Source organism: Dicentrarchus labrax, unplaced genomic scaffold (genome assembly GCF_905237075.1).
Source record: "Dicentrarchus labrax unplaced genomic scaffold, dlabrax2021, whole genome shotgun sequence".
In the NCBI taxonomy this organism is placed as follows: Eukaryota; Metazoa; Chordata; class Actinopteri; family Moronidae; genus Dicentrarchus; species Dicentrarchus labrax.
In genome coordinates, this window is record NW_026136716.1 from 14,015,419 (window position 1) to 14,035,615 (window position 20,197).

General features: G+C 41.5%; 1 protein-coding gene across 1 annotated transcript in view; it reads left to right on the forward strand.

The window, feature by feature from the left end:
• The first annotated feature begins 3,340 nt into the window (after positions 1 to 3,340).
• The window catches only part of ptgfrnb (prostaglandin F2 receptor inhibitor b), a 69,259-nt gene continuing 52,402 nt past the window's right edge, over positions 3,341 to 20,197 (forward strand). The window contains exons 1-4 of the mRNA XM_051428334.1: positions 3,341 to 3,750; positions 9,818 to 9,930; positions 10,909 to 11,167; positions 18,650 to 19,057. Of these exons, the coding sequence (XP_051284294.1) occupies positions 3,699 to 3,750; positions 9,818 to 9,930; positions 10,909 to 11,167; positions 18,650 to 19,057 (832 nt within the window). The 5' untranslated portion in view covers positions 3,341 to 3,698. The remainder of the gene's footprint in view (positions 3,751 to 9,817; positions 9,931 to 10,908; positions 11,168 to 18,649; positions 19,058 to 20,197) is intronic.

Below are 20,197 nucleotides of genomic sequence, written 5' to 3' on the forward strand. Positions count from 1 at the left end.
CTGAATAAATTGTATTGATAGATTTTACCCACTAGATGGTGCTGTAGCTTCATGTCCACAGAGCATGTCAGTTATAATGTGAGATCACAGCAGCCCTGCACTGGGTTGTATGCCAAAATAATCACATTTAAAGTAGCTTCTGCTAAACTGCGTGTTTATTTGGGATTTCTGTTATTGTTCTTAATAGTATTATATGTCCTTTAATAGGTTAAAACAATTCACCAGGGCAGCTCACCTGGTAGAGCTGGTGATCCATGTACTAAAGGCTGGGTCCTTGCTGCAGCGGCCATGGGTTTGAGTAAAATAAATCCAAGAAGATTCTCCTCATCCCCTTTTAAGTTGTATGCATTAAGTATAATTGTACTGTTTCCTAAAGTTTCTTTCTCTGTGGCCAGTAGATGGCGCCATCGGCCCACGGTTTTTGCAATAGGTCTGTAAATTGACATTTGACTGTGGAAAAGTCCCATCAGATTGTATGTAGAGTTGAATCTAAAACTGGCCACTCACTCTTAATAAACTGCCCTTTTACTTGCAACACATTTTAATCTTAATCATTTAATTCAAACCTTACTTTATCCTGTCTTTCCCTCTCACTAACATTACCTTCCAATGAACACCAATGCATAAAGGACACCAATTAATGAGCAATTCTAAACATGTGACAGATTCTTTTATTTACTGAGCGAGTGTATGATTAATAGAAATAATTCCACTGATTTTGTGATAAATAACCATTTCTACTGTTGTTTCTTGTATTTTAAAGCCATTCCTACTACTGTTACTACTACTACAAGCATTACTGCTACTACTACTGCTCGTACTAATACAACAATCCAGGCTGATTCCAAAAGTTTTGATGGCCTGCTTTGTTGGATTTAGATTTTAGACAGTTGAGTTTACAGTTTCCTGACATTATTACATCATTGTTCGCCTGCAGCTCTGCCTTTTTCGATGCTGCAGCGCTTTCTTACAGTGAACAAGTCTCAAGTGGAGACACGGTTTAAAGTTAAGTCTGCGTTATCGTCTACAGTGCATCATATGTGAGGTGGCTGGCGGTGACTGCTTTGGAATAAAAGGCTGTTAGTCCATTACAACCAGATCCAGTGCCAAGAATCCACGACCTGGTAAATGACTGATAGGGGAGTAGGATAAGACTCTGTGTGTGTGTGTGTGTGTGTGTGTGTGTGTGTGTGTGTGTGTGTGTGTGTGTGTGTGTGTGTCAGTTTGAACAGATGTTGTGTGAGGAACAGATGCTACCGTGTTGAGACCACATACAGTAATATAGTAGTAGGCGACACACACTGGCTTGAGTCGTCCATGCCACACACACACACACACACACACACACACACACACACTTTAAAAATAGCATCCTCACATGTATTGGCCATGCAGTTGTAACCTTTGACCCCGAGGTTACAAACCCAAACCTGTCACCTGCTCTGACTGAGCGGTGACCTTTGCCCCCTCACTGGCTCTGTGTAAATACACAGCATGGGCCTGGGCACAGGACTGGAACTGACACCAGGCATGTGTCACCCTGGGTAAAATGGCAGCCTGCAGGGAAAAAGAAAATAAGGAATATGGTTTTATACTAGTTAAAAAAGCTTAGTTTGTGAAAGGCAATACACATTGTCTTGTGGATTTACATTTTTTATACCATTTACTTCCAATATGTAGTTTCCCTAGAGCGTTATTTCAGTGTAACCAGCTCACTCGTTGGATCATGTTGCTTATATAATTACAAAATAAGTCTTTATTGTTATGGCCTTATGACATGAAAACTGTGTATTTTAAGTGTAAACCCCCACCTCTCTCATCTCTTCCTCTATGGCTGCTTCTGCAGTATATTCCTCCTCCCCCCTTCACCTCTCGCTTTAGCACTCCTAATGGTGGGAGAGGTGGGAGTCATTTTTTAACACTTATAATTAAAATGCATCCTATTGATTCTGACAGTTTACTCTATATGTTTTATTACCTCCATTATCACAATAGCTGTGTATTTTGATTTCCTCAATTTTGCAAATAAAGTCTTTACGCTTGCTTGAGTTTTTTTTTTGCCTTTTTGGAAAAAGAGTTAGTTTTCATTAGTGTTAGTGTAATAATAATATAATAATCACATAATCACCTGAAAATGAGAATCATTTTTGTCTTGTTTTTCATTGTTTTAGGTTCAACTGATGCTCTTATGATTGATTCAGGTTTTGTGGTAAATGCTCTTTGTGATTAAGGCCGTGCAGGACCATTTACATAAAAAGCGCTTTAAATTTAATTTCGCTTTTTAAAGCTTCCCTGACGAGATTTTGACCTGCGGTAGTGGAACTGTTTTTCCGCGAGTGGGTTTGCAATTTTGTGTGACGCACGTGGGTGACACCATTCACAGTCCTGCCACAGGTCTCACTCTATACACACTGATCTACAGGTGGTGTTAACACGCCAATGACTCAGGACACCACTGGTCACGATCCGTAGAGTCCGCCATGTTGAGTGACCATATTTCTACAGCAGCCCAGAATGGACTAAACACTGGCTCTAGACAGGGGCATTTGCGTTTTTTGCGTTTCGCAGCCACTCTAGTCTTTCCTTTGCTCTTAGAAAAAGAGGGTGAAGTGAGGGAGCTGCAACCTGAAGCATTTTCTTCCCACCATGTGTGAGGTTAGATGGTAGAGAGTGAAATCAGCAGCTAGAATCCCAAAGCAGACCGAAGTATCCAAATGTTACGACTATAACTCTTAAAGTGGGACAAAGACCAGTGGGGGCATTAGTGCAGGGACGAGGGGCTGCAGTGGCGGGTGGCTGCGTAAAGACGACGTTTACCGATGTTGTACATGAATAAAATATGAAATGAAAATTTGTTTAACCGACTAGTATTTCTGGTGTCGACTAGCGAGATTAGTAACGTGTAACCGACTAGTCGACTCATCGCGAACATCCCTACTTTGTATCAACATTTTTTAACAGCGCCCTCTAGAGAGCGAAATCTAATGGATGTGACGACCAACCCGCTCTCCCCTACTACTCAGTCAAAGACAGTGGAGATTATAAAAGTTTTTGTTTTAAAGGAGGGCGAAAGAGGGTTCAAATAGTAAAAGACTAAAGCAATTAGAGATGTCTGGAGGTGCAGCAGTAATTTAAACTATGAAGGAGGAATCCATCATATCAGAGGCTGGACCACACAGACTGGACAATATCTGATATGTAATAAAGACTAATATCTGCTCCATAAACCCTGAGACAGTGGGAGAATGATATGGGAATCTCTCTCTCTCTCTCTCTCTCTCTCTCTCTCTCTCTCTCCACCTGGGACCTCCCTGCTTCCCTGCACTCCTCCTCCAGACCGACACCTAACTTCCGGCCACTCTCTCTCTCTCTTTTCTCAATCAGCCACCTCTATCAATCTCGCCTTCATTCCCACACACACACACACACACACACACACACCAAACCGGGTTCAGTGTCAGTGTGTGAACCGTGTAAACCCTCCCGTCGGGATTTGGACTCCGTTTTACTGGATTAGAAAGCACGGTGTGCATCCGTTTTGCTTTGCGGCTCCGCCCGGTGTGCGGCGCGGACTGACTGCTCACATCTGAGAGTTTTATTGACCGACAGCGGCGGGAGAGGACTGGTGTTACCCCACACAGGACAAAGAAAACGGGGGGGACATTGAGGAAAAAGGATAAGAGTGGAAAAAGAGAGGGATGAAAATGAAGAACTGTCTCCTCACACTCGTCTTTGCTCTTTTAATGCTCGGTAAGAAACGTTTCTTTGCTTGACTGTTGATAGCTAATTAACTCCGATGTATGGAGAACCCAAACCCAAACCCTGTTCATAAATCTGTCAATTTAATGTTTACTTGCTTGTCGGCAAACGTACATGCCTTGTAAAAGATCACTTTAACAATTTTCCGTATCTTTAACATCCACTAACTCGTCCGGCATATATTCAATTCATCTTCCAGCACTTAATTGCAATTAATTTTAAAAAATGTCAGCTGGTTTACACAGCTAGCTGCTGCCACCCGCTGTGTATTTCATGAAAGAAGTTAGGGAGTGCAACAAGCTAACATATTCAAGAAGTAAAAATTTAAGTGAAAAAGAAGTTTCGCTTGGTTTTTTAGATAATGCCGAATTGAAGAGTGGGTCCAAGACATTGGAAAGAATGAATAAACTATGTTCTCAGAGATAAGTGCCTGCGACGACGAACAAAAATGGCAAAACACCGTGTTGTTGAACGGAGTCTGGCATTAAGAACTGCACTTATCAGCAAGGTTTCTCTTGAGATATCCCCCTTAAATGAACAGTTACACTGTGTAGAAACTGCTGTACAAAATTCATCTCGAGAAAATTCTCCCCTTCTCTTTACTGTGCTTTAATCTCAGTCAGCCTCTCATTAACCAAGAACTGTACTTCCATTAAGACCAATTTGCCAGCATGAGGTGACCAGTTCTGACAAGGTCCCATTAGCTCGCATAGAAGTCAAACCAGGGTGGCCATCATGATTAGCTTTATTATTATCCTTGTATTCATGCCAGAGTCAAGCAGGCTGACTAATTATCTGACTGGTTCCAAGCACAGGGCCAGGCCAGTTCTTAGTCATTAGGCTGGTTTCACCACAGGGACAAACCAGGACTTGTTTATTGGCCCACCTCAGGGCCAAACTAGCTGAACAGGGCTCACCAGTACTGAAGTTGCCATATGTTTGAGAGCATAACAGTGAATGTCATCGTGTGTGTGTGTGTGTGTGTGTGTGTGTGTGTGTAAGAGAGGGGGACTTGGCTTAAATTAGTGCAGTGTAAGATGATCAAATGTCGCCAGAGCTCCTGTGGTGTGTCGTTCTGTAGGTGTGTGTGTGTGTGTGTGTGTGTGTGTGTGTGTGTGTGTGTGTGTGTGTGTGTGGGGACGGTGGCCATGGTATACAAATTGCTTCAACTAAACTGAAACATAGGTAAGGCAGCCAGGGTTACAGGGTTAGGGTTACACTCCTGACAGCGCCCAATAACTCGTGGCATGAAATTTGCTGTGCACTGTCACACTCTCAAGGGGACGAAGTCTCCTTTAACGTGTCACCGGCAGACTTTCAGTTTCCTCTCCTGTAACAGGCTGTGGGGAATTTGCATTTTACTCTCTGTTTGCCCTCATGTTGTCATTACAGTCAACCACAGACATGTCTATTATGTTTTTGTTCCTCATATTGGTTGCAAATTAGATTTAAAATTCCCCTACTCATATGGCTCTATTTGAATATTAGCTTGAACAATGTTATTGGCTTATCGTTTTGTGAATGTTTGTATGATTGTCTGTGCCCCTCGCTTGTAATGGGGAAGTAAGACTCCCTATGAACACATTATCCAAGGTAGAGCTGCAGTGATTAATCCGTTAGTTGCCAACTATTCATCGTTTTGAGTCATTCTTGAAGAAGAAATGTAGAGTTTCTTTGATTTCAGCTTCTTGAATGTGAATATTTTCTGGTTTCTTTAGTCATCTATGACAGTGAAGTTTAGGTTGTGGACAAAGACATTTGAAGACGTCATCTCGGGCTTTGTGAAACAGTGATCAACAACTATTGAGCAACAACTGAGCCTAGACACTGAGAACAATGTAATTGATTTGTACCTTTCAGACTTTCAGTGTGCAAACAGGCGTATAACGAGAGCCATAAACATGCAGTGTTTACTGTACATGCTCACTCCCACAAAAGGTAGAATCCACTAATTTCCTGTGGCCATTCTCTCAGAGGCAAACTGGTCTTGTGCCATCTGTCAGTAGAGAAATGGCTAATTTATCTATGCACAGGTCTGCTATCTTGGTTTATGTCTAATATCAAATGACGCCTGAGATCTTTTAATCAGACTGCTCATATTAAAATGCACCATGTGTCTGCGGTCACCAACACACACGCTAAAATGCCTATACAGTCGGCTGACACCTAACCTGTACAGTTTGGGGCTTGGAACAGATGATGAGAAAAGAAAAGCACACTTAGTATTATAAACCTTCAAAATGTGGCATTTATAAATGCATCCTGCTTCTATCATGTCCAGTCTTACATCCCCAGATTTAGCCATTTATGCATGAGAAATATTTCATGACCCTCGGGTCAGGCCAAGACGGCCCAGTGCTGTTTAAGTGAAGTTCACTAAAAAAACAACAACCAGGTTCTTTCTGGGCTCATCTGGTTTCTGAAAGCGGAGGTAATAAAAAATCAATCAGTCCATCATGGTACAGTCCAAATAAAATGAATCATGAATTCTTATTTAAATGACCAAAACTACCGGACCTGATTAGGGCTGCAACTAGCTGTTATTTGCATTATCAATTGATCTGATGATCATTTTCTCCATGAATCGATTAGTGGTTGAATGACGCTGAAGCTAAAGAAATCACTACATGACAGAAAATGGTGAAAAAAGTCCTTCAGATATCGTCCACAACCCAAATATATTTTATATAGAGTTAACTGTTCTAGTAGAGTAAAGAAACCAAAAAATACTCACGAAGCAGTTTGAAATGTATTTAATAGTTGACAACTGATCTGGAATCTGCTCTGGAAACCAGTGTTTGCACTGGCAAACTGGGAAGAACTTGGTGAACAAGAGAACAAGCGAGTGTGCAAACAACCATGGCTGACTCTGATAGGCTAAGATACCTGTCAGTCAAACAAACACTGCCCAATCATATCTCTGTATAGGGATAGCTCACACAAGTTGCTGGAAATCACCCTGAGGAATTAGGAATTATTTGATTTTGTATTTCGGGAGAGATATTGGCTGTTTTCAGTGGACTGAATGTGGTTTAGTTTTGACTCAGGACTGCATAAGAAACTTTAGTACGTCAGCTGGAGCGAAACTAACCTTCCCTGCATCCAGCCCAGCCCGGTCTCACTCCCAAGTTGTCAGATACTGCGGCTTGGTCGGTGACCCTCTGCTTTAAATACGACACTGCAGGTATCCCTGAAGAGTTATTTCAGGCCCACCGTCAAAGTCAGGTGATGTGGTATAGTTGGTATCGATGTGCAAAGTCCGCATTTGGAGGTGGTGGGGTGGATGGATAGCAAACACAGGACTTTAACCCAGGTACCGTTTCTGCCTAAACCTAACCGACTGTTTTACAACGTTAACTACGCAAGCTAACTTGACCGCGTAGCTGCATGTCCAGAAATGACACCACAGGGGTCCTGGGGCAATATATATAGATAATTTTTTTTTTCAACAAGTTGAGTGTGAGAATGTGTTGTCCAGTCAGCTCTCAGGGCTCACCCACCCAGTGGCGCAGGAATGCCCCAATCCATCTCACCTTCCTCGCAGTGGGTGCGCCAGACGGCACAGCAGGATGGAACCACGTCCCCTCTCTGCCTCCAGCTGCTCCACACATGCCACCGTGACAAAAATGTCACACTGTCCAATTTTTTTTTGTAGATTCTCGACTTGATTATGAAACTTTCTGGGTGTCTTCAGGCTCCGCTGGCTGTGCAGCATTCGTTCCGGTAGAGAACAGGCTGGAAATTGAGTTTGAAAACCATAAATCTTAGCACCTGGCCAAGCAACTTTAAGCCTCTTATTTTAGTGATGAATGGCCCTATCACCTCTCGCCCACATGTGCACACACATACAGGTTTACTGTATATTATGGCCATTTTGTGACATGACACAGCAGAAACCTTATTGTGCCTTTTGAATGCAAAGAGAGAGTGCAAGTTTTTCTTAGCATAAGTCAGATAAATTTTGAATGTTTTGCTTGACAACCGAAGTGATGCTGATCCTCCGGCATTCTTCATACTAGATTGTTTGAGTTGAATAAATCACTTTGTCATTATAGCTTAAAGCATGCAACAACGAGTGTTACACCCGTTTGATGTCATTGGTAGTGTTAAAGCTGCAGTTGGTACTTTTTATAAAAATATATTTTGTCATATTTGCTGAATTTCTCACTATATCCTAACAGTAGAACAAGATAATCTGTGAAAATATCTGGTTCCTCTGGCTCATTCTAGAGCTCCTAATGGCATTTGCAAAAACCCACCGGGCTTGAACAAAAGCAACCAATCAGAGCCGAGAAATAAATAAAGATGCTTTGGGGTTTGAGGCTTGAAGATTGTTCAGTCTTATCCCCAGAGTCCCAAAGCGTCTGTATTTGTCGCCCTGGGAATGAGACTAAACAAGCAGCTTTCTGCTTGGCTCTGATTGGCTGTTTTCATCCAGGCCCGGTTGATTCTTGCAGATGCCATTAGGGGCGCTAGAAGGAACCAGAGCATACTGATTTCTTTCACAGATGATCTGTCTCATGTACGACTGTCAGATATAGTGAATGTTTCAGCAAATATGACAACAAATAGTTCTATAAAAATTACCTACTGCAGCTTTAAATGATTCATTTCTTTGCTATTAGAATAAAATTATAGCTGTCAGACTCAGAGATCCATCAGTCTGTGGTTTATCTCTAAACCGCACACCACTACTGACAAACAATAAACAGAAACTGAAACATGCAGTAGGTTTTGTGTGGTGCTTATTTCATTGTGACTTGTTACACACTAAAGCAGAAAAAAGCTCCCAGTCAGCAGGCTCACCCACGAAACACCAGGCCAACTGCCAAAAAAGTATCGATGAACCATACAAGTACAAGACCTGTTTATGAAGCACTTTCAAAAATACCAATGCTCATCCAGTTAAAGATTTTCTTTTTTTGCACACTTCTATATTTGATCTCTTAAGTAAACAGTCATACTGGATGTAAATAAAATACTGTATTATACTGACAGAACTGCGAGTGAAATCCGGTAATATTTGACCCAAGAATAAGTAAAAAATCTGACCAAACATTCTTAACCTTCAGACGTGGATAGTTTTTGATATATGGACACAGTCCAGTACTCCAATATTGAGCTCCATACCCAGTCCAAAATGACCATATGGTTGACTTTCTAAAAATGGTTTCAAATGATTAAAGCCCTGTTCAAATTCATAACAGGACAGTTAAACACTTAAGGAAATATCAAATGCTCTATGGCTATATTTCTTCTGCGTTTATCTTTAAAATATAAGGAAAAAAAGTAGTGCAAGATGAATATTTAAAGAGAAATTCAGTTATTAAAGTTAATTTAAAGTTAAGGATTGGTACTCTGCATTGCAGATGAGAGTTGAAGTTTCAGAATCTGTATCAGGAGAGACAAAGTTGGATCAGTGCATCTCTAGTACAGCGTTATCATAACCGATCGATGGCCAGAGCTACAAAAATCCAACCCAAGATCTAACGGACCATACTTTTCTTGTCTCAACACAAGCTCGGGAACTTTGCCTAAATCTAAAATTGGTAACATTGAACATTGTATTGAGCAACCTACTTATGGACAGACTGTAGTTTATTAACATTCTTACTACATACAAACCCAGCAGCATCTCCACTTCACCTTTAGATGAGCTGAGTGCAGATTTTGTGGGTCGGAGCTGGAATGTGGAGGCCTGCAGCCAGATTTCACAGAGCAGGAAGCATTGAACCGACCAGCTCTACTGAGCTCAGTCAGACGCCGCCGTGTTGCTGCACGCTCCGCTCAGCTGGAATTTTACACTCGACTCTGACTGAGTCAACATGATGGTTTGATTTGATACAACCAAACCTTGCAATGTAACTAAACGGCACTAATTATATGACAAACAATGGCAACTAAATCAGAGAGACACTTTGATATATAAAGCTCACTCTTGGTTTCTGCTTTTTGGAAAGTGCTGACAGTGTTTCTGCTACTAATATAGATTGTAAAACTCAAAACTATTTATGAGTTATTTTACTGTATTTTTTTTATATTCTCTCTGTCCCTGAAGATGGGTGCTCGGCCCGGGTGGTGATGGTGTCTCCCGGTCCGTTAATTCGGGTGCAGGATCAGCCGGTCTCAATCAGATGTGATGTCAAAGAATATATGGGACCTCGTGAGCAGGTAAGTGTCTTTTACACCTCCATATCACATCTGGGTGAGCGTGATCTTCCTGTAGCAGACCTACCAGACTCCATTGACAAAACTAGTAATTTTACCTAGCAGATGATTGTAAATCACAGTCCAACCTGGACAGAATCAAACAAACGTCTTTCCAACAATCACCAAAGTTGAAATAAATCCTTAATTATTAAAACAGCCACCAGACGGTCCACTGTGGCATGTTTTCGCCACTGACAGGCTCAGGATGTTATTCTGAGTTTCTGACAACATTAAGTAAAGGATCCCTAGATATAGAGATAGACCTTTAGTTTAACCAGCAACAGCCGTAATGTCTCTATTGCTCGCCACCAGACTCCATAGACAAAAACAGTGATTTTACCTTGCAGATCATCGTAACATCATGACTTTATTCAAAGTGGACAGAAAGAGAATAGAACTCACCAAAACTGTCATTGTTAGTCTTTCCAATATTCACCAACTCTGGTTTGGTTGAAAAATAACCTTAATTCACCGACGTAGATGAGAAAAACAGCAGTTTCAGTCACTCTACTCAGTTGGAAATGAAAACTCTCATACATGCTGCTTAGTACCACTCAGGGTCTGTCAACCTTTTCTGCAATGCTCTTAGGTCCCAGAATTCCCTGCAATTAGAATACTGTCTAATTGTCATGTAAATATATTTTAGTGTTGTGTTTTATAGAACATGGAAGGAGCTCCAAATGGATTATGAAATAGTTGTACCTCAAGTTAGTTCTGTTAAACAGACCTCAAAAGGACTGTGATGTTGGTTCTGACCACTTGTTTCTTATCTCTTTCTAAGGAGTTGAACGGTCTCCAAAGTCAAGAATACACTCTCATGCTCAAATATTTCTAATTTACTCAGTCAGCAGCACAATTCTGCACTTTTATTTAAGTATACTGCACAAATACATATTACATCTAGTCTAGCACTCATTATTATCCCACTTTGTCCTGCAGGATTTCGAGTGGCAGATGTCCAGGGACCAGAGCAGCAAGCCGACAAAGATAATCTCCACCTTTGACGCAAGCTACTCCGACGCGTCGCTCAGCAAACGCGTCGCGTCCGGCGACATCTCGGTGCTGCGGCTCCAGGACAACGAGGTGGAGCTGAAGATAGCGGAGGTGAAGGAGACGGACGCCGGTTTCTACTTGTGCTCAACGCCGAGTACCGACTCCGTCATCAGCGGCAACTACGACGCTCAGGTCCAACTCACTGGTACGGGAGAGGCGCGTGTCCGTGTGTGTGTGTGTGTGTGTCAATGCGACTTGTTGTCTCATGATCTAAATCCTGTTTCCAGGGCTAGCTGTCATAACTGTGTTTTCCAGTGTGTTTGGTTGTATATGAAGCTAGCTGGATATAATGGTTCATTTAACAGCTACCCCCATGACTTACTAATGCTCTACTGACCATGTATATACAGTACATCCTCCCTCACGCACACACACACACTCACACACTCACTCCTGCTGGTTTTAGACAATTACTGGCTTATAACTTGGCTTTCGCGCAGACACTCAACACACCATGCACACCTCAACACACTCGTACACTCACAGTCTTGGTGGGGAGCAGATGTCAGGTGGGAGTACTTGGCTTCTGTCAAAGGAGGTCCAGGGAGAGAGGGATTTGGGCAGTGAAACACAGGCTGAGAAAAGAATATAAATACCGTCATATGACTTACAATGAAAGCACCCCACGGGGACAAATGTTAAACAACACGGTTCTCTAGTAATAAGGGAGCTATAATGAGTGGGAACGTTTTCAATAGGGCTGTGTATTGGCATTACGACACAGTGGTTATGTTTCAATCCTTTGCGATAAATTGCGATACTGTGGCGAGGAAATATATTGCGATTTTTAAAATGACATATATTTTTACTTTAGTTAGATACACTTCCTACAGTTGATAATAGTTTGTACAACTTTGCTCACCAAGATGTACACACCTTTAGCAACCTCACAAACTATGTTGCTGTTAGTGTATTTAGCATCTGTCAGTGTCCGTCATACAGCTTGTAACTAGGGAGGCACGGATCTGATCTGCTGGATTGCTCATTAGGCAGATCCGGTAGTGGCCAAAAACATTTGCTGATCCACTCTTTTGCTGCGGTGAGCCATTTTACTGGCTTGGGTCGTTATCGCTACAAAATCATTTTAAATGTCTTGCAAACAAAACAATTCTGTCTGAAATAACAGCTATAAAGATCCCCCCCATGCCTCAGTGAGTAAGAGCTTCACATAAAATCACATAAAGCTAGAAGGACAACCTGAGAGCGCAGACCTCCACCAAGGTCATCTGTCCCCCTCTGCTGCTGCTGCTGCTGTGATTCACTGCCTGCGGGTACCGCTGGTAGAGAGAGGGGTGTCCGCTGTCTCAGCCAGCAGCTGAGTTTACAAGCATTTGCCAAATTGAAAGTTCCGTGGGAAACTAGGGAACAGTTAGAGTTCATACAGACAGCTTTTATTTTAGCTTGTTGGTAAAGGTTTGCTGGAGTTTTCGTCAAAGTTACTTCGCTGCACGATGAATTCAGTTCTTTTTGCCATCGGGAAGTATAAAATAAGTCATGTATCCAGATCCACTCCAAAATGCAGTCCCTCCAGGAAGTTGCAATCACAACAATTAACGCAAATTCGACCAATCCCCATGAATGCTGTGCAACCTTGCAGTTTTGTCAAATCACCGCAACTTTCCCCCAGATTTGACCAATCATCGTGGTTTTACCAATCATTGCTAAACGTTGAACCTTACGCCACCAAACTACGGCAGATTTTATTCTCACAGGAACAAGTTGTAACTTTGTACTTACTAGCCAGTTCTTTTGTTACTTCCTATTAACTCTAGTTTGATACCATCATGTAGAGTAAATACCAGGTAAGTGGCGGACTGTAAAATAAAGAGCTACCAGTTCAGGTCTTCTTTGTAAGGGTTCCCCATGTGTTTCCACTCACATACAATGGAGCTCTGTCCAGAAATGATATTCTGGTTACCTCGGATCAACTACATAGCTCACTGTGTACTGTTTTAATTTGGACTATTTTCTGACACAGAAACAGAGGGAAAGCGAGAAACCCAAATTCAGCATTTTCCTTTGAATTTAATTGGGTTTTGACTCAGTTATCCAATCAGTAATTACACACATATATTGGAGACGGTACCGTTTTAAATCCACTGTTAACCCAAGCCCAAACACACAGGGTATTTTCTATACATAAGAGGAGTTCGAGGAACATTTTCTGCTCTGAACCTTAAAAGTTGAGGGATGAAGTCACAAAGAGGGATTGTCTGACAGCAGGTTAGTTAGCTCCATAATGCACCATCATGTTCAGCTGCTCTCTGCTTCCCAGCACGGGTCCCCAGACACCTTGTTAAATTTAGACCTGAATTAACTAGGCAGCGCTGTTTATGTGCCAGAGAGATTGTGTCGTGTGTATGTAGAGCGTATGTATTAGTGAGCTGTGTATTTTGTAGCGCGAAGTGGAGAGTGTGTGTGTGTGTGTGTGTGTGTGTGTGTGTGTGTGTGTGTGTGTGTGTGTGTGTGTGTGTGTGTGTGTGTGTGTGAACGAGACTGTCAGGCGTTAACAGAGATGATGAGTTAGAATTGCTGCCGGAGGGTCCATACCAGTCGAGACTTGTGCACCACGTTCATCAGCGCTCACACACCCCTGAACACGCACGCGCACTGCCCCACTGAGGCTGTTTGGTTATGTAAGAAGCCAGTGAAGTACAGGTCGCTGAGGGTTTGAAAAACTCCTTTCAGGCTAATTTTAATTGATAGAGCAAAACGCACGATTATTCGCACTGCCTTCGTTATCTGCCACAGACACTCGCATCACTGCAGCACAGCAGCGGTACTGAATACTCCTCCACTACGAGTCTCATTGGTGTCCAGTAGTGTCCTGGTACATCCACACTTTATAAGGATTCCAATGAAAGTGCTTTAACCCTCTGAACTCGACGCAAATCTTTTTTTTCTCAGTCATAACACACTCAGATCTGAAGACACAGACATGCAGACACTCCTGGAGTCGGAGCAACTGAAGCCAGGCAGACATTTTTTTAAAATCTTATAAATCCACAGATTTTAATTGGCCTTTCAACCTATGCCGGGTTCAGATTATGCGATATCAGCCGGATGGTAGTGCGACCCGACAGACGTGGGGCGTCAAGAATGAAAATGGGCGACGACATGACTATAGCTTGTCAGAATTGGGAACAGTGGGAACAACTCGGTCACCTATTTGGAAACACTGAAAAAATCTGAGCTGTGGGGGCGATACAGAGGTCTGGAACAAAACTTTTAATAAGGCTCAGAATATCCCATCATGGTTCTTATATTCCTGACACTCCTCTATCCATTCAACGTGTTGAAAACATGTGGTGCAACTGATGGCATTCCCGACTGGGAAAAAAAATGGTTAAATGACAAAAAGCCTCTGAACATGGATAAAGTGATGGATTATGATTTCCTGGAGAAGTAGATTTCCTGCCGGCTCTGACCTGGTGGCTCACACATTCCTGTCCTGCTGGACCACATCAGTCTTTATTGCACAACTACAAGTTATCATGTCAGGAGACGTAGCTCTGTTTTTGGTAACCCAGCCTGTCAGTGCAAACACCATTGACCCCTCCTTAGCCCCGCCCCTTTTGGCTCTGTGCTGAGTTGAGCAAGCCTCAGTCAACTTTCTGCTTTCCTATCCATAGGCTGTGTGCTAGGCTATGTTGAAAAGACAACCACATTTTGAAGATGGGTAAAGGATAAAAGCGACACGTTGTCACGTCTCACATGAGCTAATGTTAATTTTGATAGAAGTTAACTAGTTGGTTAGCTAGCATTTTGGCAACCACAGCTGTCAGATATAAATGGCTAGCTAACGATTGATGTAGATTAGCCGGCTAGTTAGCAAGTATTTTTCTCTGTAGCTAACTATGCCGCTTTTATCTTTATCTTTTTCTTCCAAATGTGGTTGTCTTTTCAACATAGACTAGCCTAGCACATAGCATATCTAGGTACAGGAAAGAAGGAAGCTAACTGAGGTTTGCTCAGCTTTTGAGCACAGAGCAAAAAAGGGGCGGGACTTAAGAAGAGGGCAAGGTCTCAAAATGAAATTGCTAATAATGTTTTCACAGGGTGATGGCATCATTATAAAAAAACAGACTGGATGAAGTCATGAGACATTCCACTCTGTTCGTCCATTAGTCATTTTTCCGTCACTGCTTCCTTTTAAATTAGCCTTTTTATTTAGCTTCTAAAGCTGAGATGAGCAGGGTTTTTTTTTTTTTTTTTTTTTTTTTCCTGAATGCTTAAAAATCGGTCTTTCCCACAGGACGTGAATGTGTCATGAATGTAATTCCCACAATGCACAGCCTCGTACTTCTCATTCCCAGCCATCTGCCACTTCTTGGATTCATTTGTAACACGACCATTAGCTTCCAGAAGGGATTATTCACCATTTATGTAAAGTATTTTGGGTTGAAACTTCAACCTGGAAAGAGTTTAGAGCTGCGATTACTGTATTACTGTGTTTGTAAGTGGATGAAATATCATACCTGAAGTCAGTGTAGCATATGTGGACCCTCACTCATAAGTCACTTTTTTTGATGGCATTTTGTGTTCTCATATGTAAAGAATCAAAATAAGTCTGCGGTGATAAAACAGAGGCTGTTTGTGTAGCAGTCATCCAACAACACTGAGCCTGCCACTCAGTTTTATTATTAACCCCCTGTGTCTTCACTACCGACATGCCATTCATCAAAGCATCTAATGTCTTTTCTTTTACTTTCCCTGTTGAGGAAAGCAGAGGTGAAACTTAATTTTATTGTTATTGTTGTTGTTGTTGTTGTGGAAGCAAAAGCAAAGTCGTGCTCCCAACAGGATACATCCAGCAGGGAGAAGTTCCCCACTTTTTTAATTTCCTCTCACAGAGTGACTCATGAGCTCTCTTTATGTGCCGTAACAAGAACAAAGCAGAGGGAAAAGCGGCTCTGCTAAGACCTGCTCACAGTCTTGAGTGTCGCATGTACCAGCTGGACGGTTCCAGGAAACAGAGAGCCGATATCCAGCAAACGGGAACCATTTCATTATCACTGCAAAACACGCCCAGAGTGAAAGAGTTTCCGGTGTTACCTGAGCAACTAAGCCATTAACCTTTATGAACACTCCTCTGGGTGTGTTTCATATATACACGCACGCACACACACACACACACACACACACACACACACACAGCTTACAGCTTTATCCGGAGCTGTTTGTTTGTTCACTCTCCTACAGCCATTGACCTTGACACTGTATGAAACATTATGTTGACTGACATGAATCACTGGAAGTTTACCCTAACCTTAACCCTACCCCGACTTTAAGTATAACCCGTATCTGACTCATAGTTAACTTAAGTGTGTCATAATGAGGTATATTGTAGTATAAGTATACATTATTTTATGATTCGGTCATTCCTCCTAATAATACCTGCATTTAATGTTTGAAGCTTGGATATTAAACCTTTATTTTGGTGTTCATTCACCTCCATTTATTACATGTCCGTTTTTTAATCAGACATCCCTCACAATTTATTCCTTATACGTATACAGAGTTTTCCCCTTTTTAACATCAAAGCGTCGAAGGATGGGAGTTGGAGAAGGTACAGCGGCACAAGAAAAGGCATTGCTTACCTTGATATGTCGTTATGTCATTGCTTTAATTTTATTTTTTTGTGTGCTGATTTTCACCCAGAAACTGAGCAGTTGCATTGCAGTAAATACGATCTTCTCGCACACAGCTCAGAATATGCCTCCAGTAATAGACCGTGACAAAAACTGGGGAGAAAATGCTAATATGCTGCTGATTATCCACCAAACTCTGTACAAAGAACAAGAAAAAAGTAATAAAGGAAAAAAGGAATCTAAGCAGCATTATAAACTTATTTAGTTTTTTAATGAGCCAGAGGTTTGAGGTAAGCTCCAAAAGGTGCCGGCAGCGCTCGACCGAAAATGTCCAAAAGTTGATTCAACCAACATGACTATCTATCCAACCTGTTCTAAACTGCTGGCTGCCACTGTCACTCAACTTCTCATCAGCAGAAGGCTTTTACTGTGAAGCAGCTGCAGGATTACAGAATACTAGCAAAGGAAGCACCATCAGAAGTTCAGCAAAGTACACAGACACACCGAGCAAATAGATCTTCCATACAGGCAGTAATTCAGTGTTTAGACTACGGATTGACCGATATGGTTTGTTCAGGGCCAATACAGACACCAATTATTGGTAATCAAAGAAACCGATATTTTGAGCTGATGTACATTTGCAGTAAAAATTATTTTAGTGTGAAAATGTAGAATAACCAGTGGTGTAGTGTACACTTACTACATCTACTACTAAGTACAAGTAAGTACAATTTTGAGGTACTTTACTTGAGCATTTTCATTTTACGCTACTTTATTCTTCCACTCCACTACATTTTTGAAGCAAATATTGTACTTTTTACTGCACTATATTTACTTAATAACTTTAGGTTCTTTACAGATTCACATTTCACACGAAATATAAATAAATGATGATTATAGATTAAGCTCCCTCCCTCTCAAAACTGCAACATTAAAGTAATGAACACATTAATGCATCAAGAATTATAATACAGCAGTATAGTACATATTATTCTGAAATGGGCCGTTACACTTTTACTTTTGGTACTTTTACCTGTTAAGCCGTAGCCAGATAGACTCAAAATGACCAAGAAAGGGTAAGGAAACAATATTTGTCGCTGTTGATGACAATTGCTTTGTTATATGATGGAATATTGAGACATAAACACAGAAGTTCACATTTTGACGATAAAATGCTAAATTTTGCTGCGTCTTTGCTACGGGGCTGACATGAGCTGGTTAGGTCGGATTATGTTTTGCTTGGTATCAGGGTTAGATGGGTTAAGGTTAGGGTTAGGTTAAGATGAGCTTCTCTAGTTTAATTTGACACCTAACATGACTGAGTCGAGCGGGCAGATATATGTGAACTGCTGCGTTTCATTTCGACTGTCAATTGTTTAAATTATTGCCAAACAAACTGTGTTTGAGAAAAATACACTTGGACCGTTGTTTTGACAGAGTTGAAGCCTCGTCTTTTGGAAACATTTAAAAAAAAAAAACACCACAGCGTTTTATTAACTTTTTACAGGCAGTAAAGCATGTAGCGCTCGCCGGACCCTGTCCGTCGGGTCTAACAGGTTTAAGTATATTTTCATGCTGATACTTTTGCACTTTTACTTCAGTAAAGTACTACGTAGAGTACTTTCAGCATATTCTTAATTAAATGTTGCCAAAGTGAACTTTTCCATGCGATCTTAAAAAGCGTATTACTCTATTACTTGTGATGCGTGACCAATCAGATAGTGCTGTGGGCGGGACATTGAGCGAGACTACAGACAGAGAGGCAGCTGCATCACAGCCCATGTAGCACATTTTTATTCTAGTTTATCAGCAATTGGATAAAAACAAACAAAATGATACGTGTAATCGGACAAATGTTAAATGACAATAAAATGATCAGTCTATCCCCAGTTAAGACATTTGTTTTTCTACAAAATATTTCCTTTTTGGAAAATGTGTCCTAACACAATAAAAGTTGGAAAACACTGAATTTGGTATTCACCTGAGTGTTAGTGTTATTAATGTATTCCTATTTTTTTTTCTTTCGTCTCTTCCAGTCATCCCCAACACCCTCAGTGTCTCCCCCCAGCCCCTAATCCCAGTCGTGCCAGAAGGAAGTGACATCACCCTGTCCTGCAACGTCACCCGGCAACTCACCCACCCCACCTATCTGTCCGTCACCTGGTCGGTGAAGAAGGGAGGAACATTGGAGGACATTTTGACGTTCGGCCCTCAGGGAGAGGTGGTCGCGGGGCCCAAGTTCGCCCGGCGCTACGCCGACGGAGGCATCCGATTGGTTCCTGGGAGGAATGGATTGTTTGAGTTGGTGATTACCAGAGTGACGTCTTCCGATGAAGGGGCTTATGAATGCAATGGAACTGAATGGACGCATGAAAACGGAGGGAAATGGATAAAAATCGTTGAGAGTAAAAAGGAGATGGGGACTGTAACTGTTACTCCTACAGGTAAGAGAATTCTAGAGCACTGTCACTGTCACTATCAGTGTGGCAGTAGTAAATGCAGTTTTTCTTCAATAAGATTTGACTCTATTTTCAGCAGAGCTAGCAGCGTGGCTCTGGGGATTCAAATGTTGGTCAGTTGGTCCAGAAAGACATTTCGACACAGATAATGGTGATCCCTGCTGTTCATTCAGCACTGTCATTAGGTCAAAATGTTTATTAGTCCAATACTTCGGTTTATGACCAAATACCTGCCCAACTAATGACATTCATCAACCTCAGCCCGACCTTGTGTTTAATGCCAATTAGAAACTGCTAGCATGTTAACAGGCTTCACTAAGATGGCGACCATTATAAACATTGTCATTATGAGCATGTTAGCATGCAGACGTTAGCATTTAGCTCAAAGCACCGCTGTGCAAGTGTTTCCAGCAGTCGCAGCACAAACAAAGAGTGAACGTGAAGGAAGTTGAACTTTCAAATATGGTTGGTGGGCTGGTTGGGTCACAGAAGAGACTGCGGCCAACATGTAATGACATTTATATCAAAATGCCAAACTATAGGCTAATGTTAGATTCATAAATGAAACAAAAAATGTTTTTAAGTTATAGTAGGCCTATGTCAAATAAACGTGACATTTTTCCACCCATGTCTCTGATTGGCTGACTTTGTTAGGGTTAGGCATGAGGAGTGGTGAGATGGTTAAAAAATGTCAGGGTCCGGCCCAATCAGTGGCAGAGTAGTGTTACAAAACATATAGAAACTACATTCTGATGTTGATAAATGTTGATATTTATGTATAAATATATTTTTGGCAGTTGGCTAACACAGTTCACAGTTACCATTATTTCTCCTTAATAATTGCTAAAATACCTGCACTTATATTTCTTTTTCTAAATAATTTAGTTTTCCTAAATCACCATTCGTTTGCGTTCATTCAGTGATTACTAGACTACATTATTTTCACTGGAACTCATATTGTAGTGTAGTTCCTTAATATTACTGCAGAACCTTAGAATCCTACCTTTTTATGAGTTTGCTAAGCAGAGTCGTGGACTTGAAGTTCATTAAAACTGGCTGCTGCAGTGTTTACACTGGGGATTTAACAGGGTGGTGTAGGAGAGGTGGTGTCATTTTATTTATGTC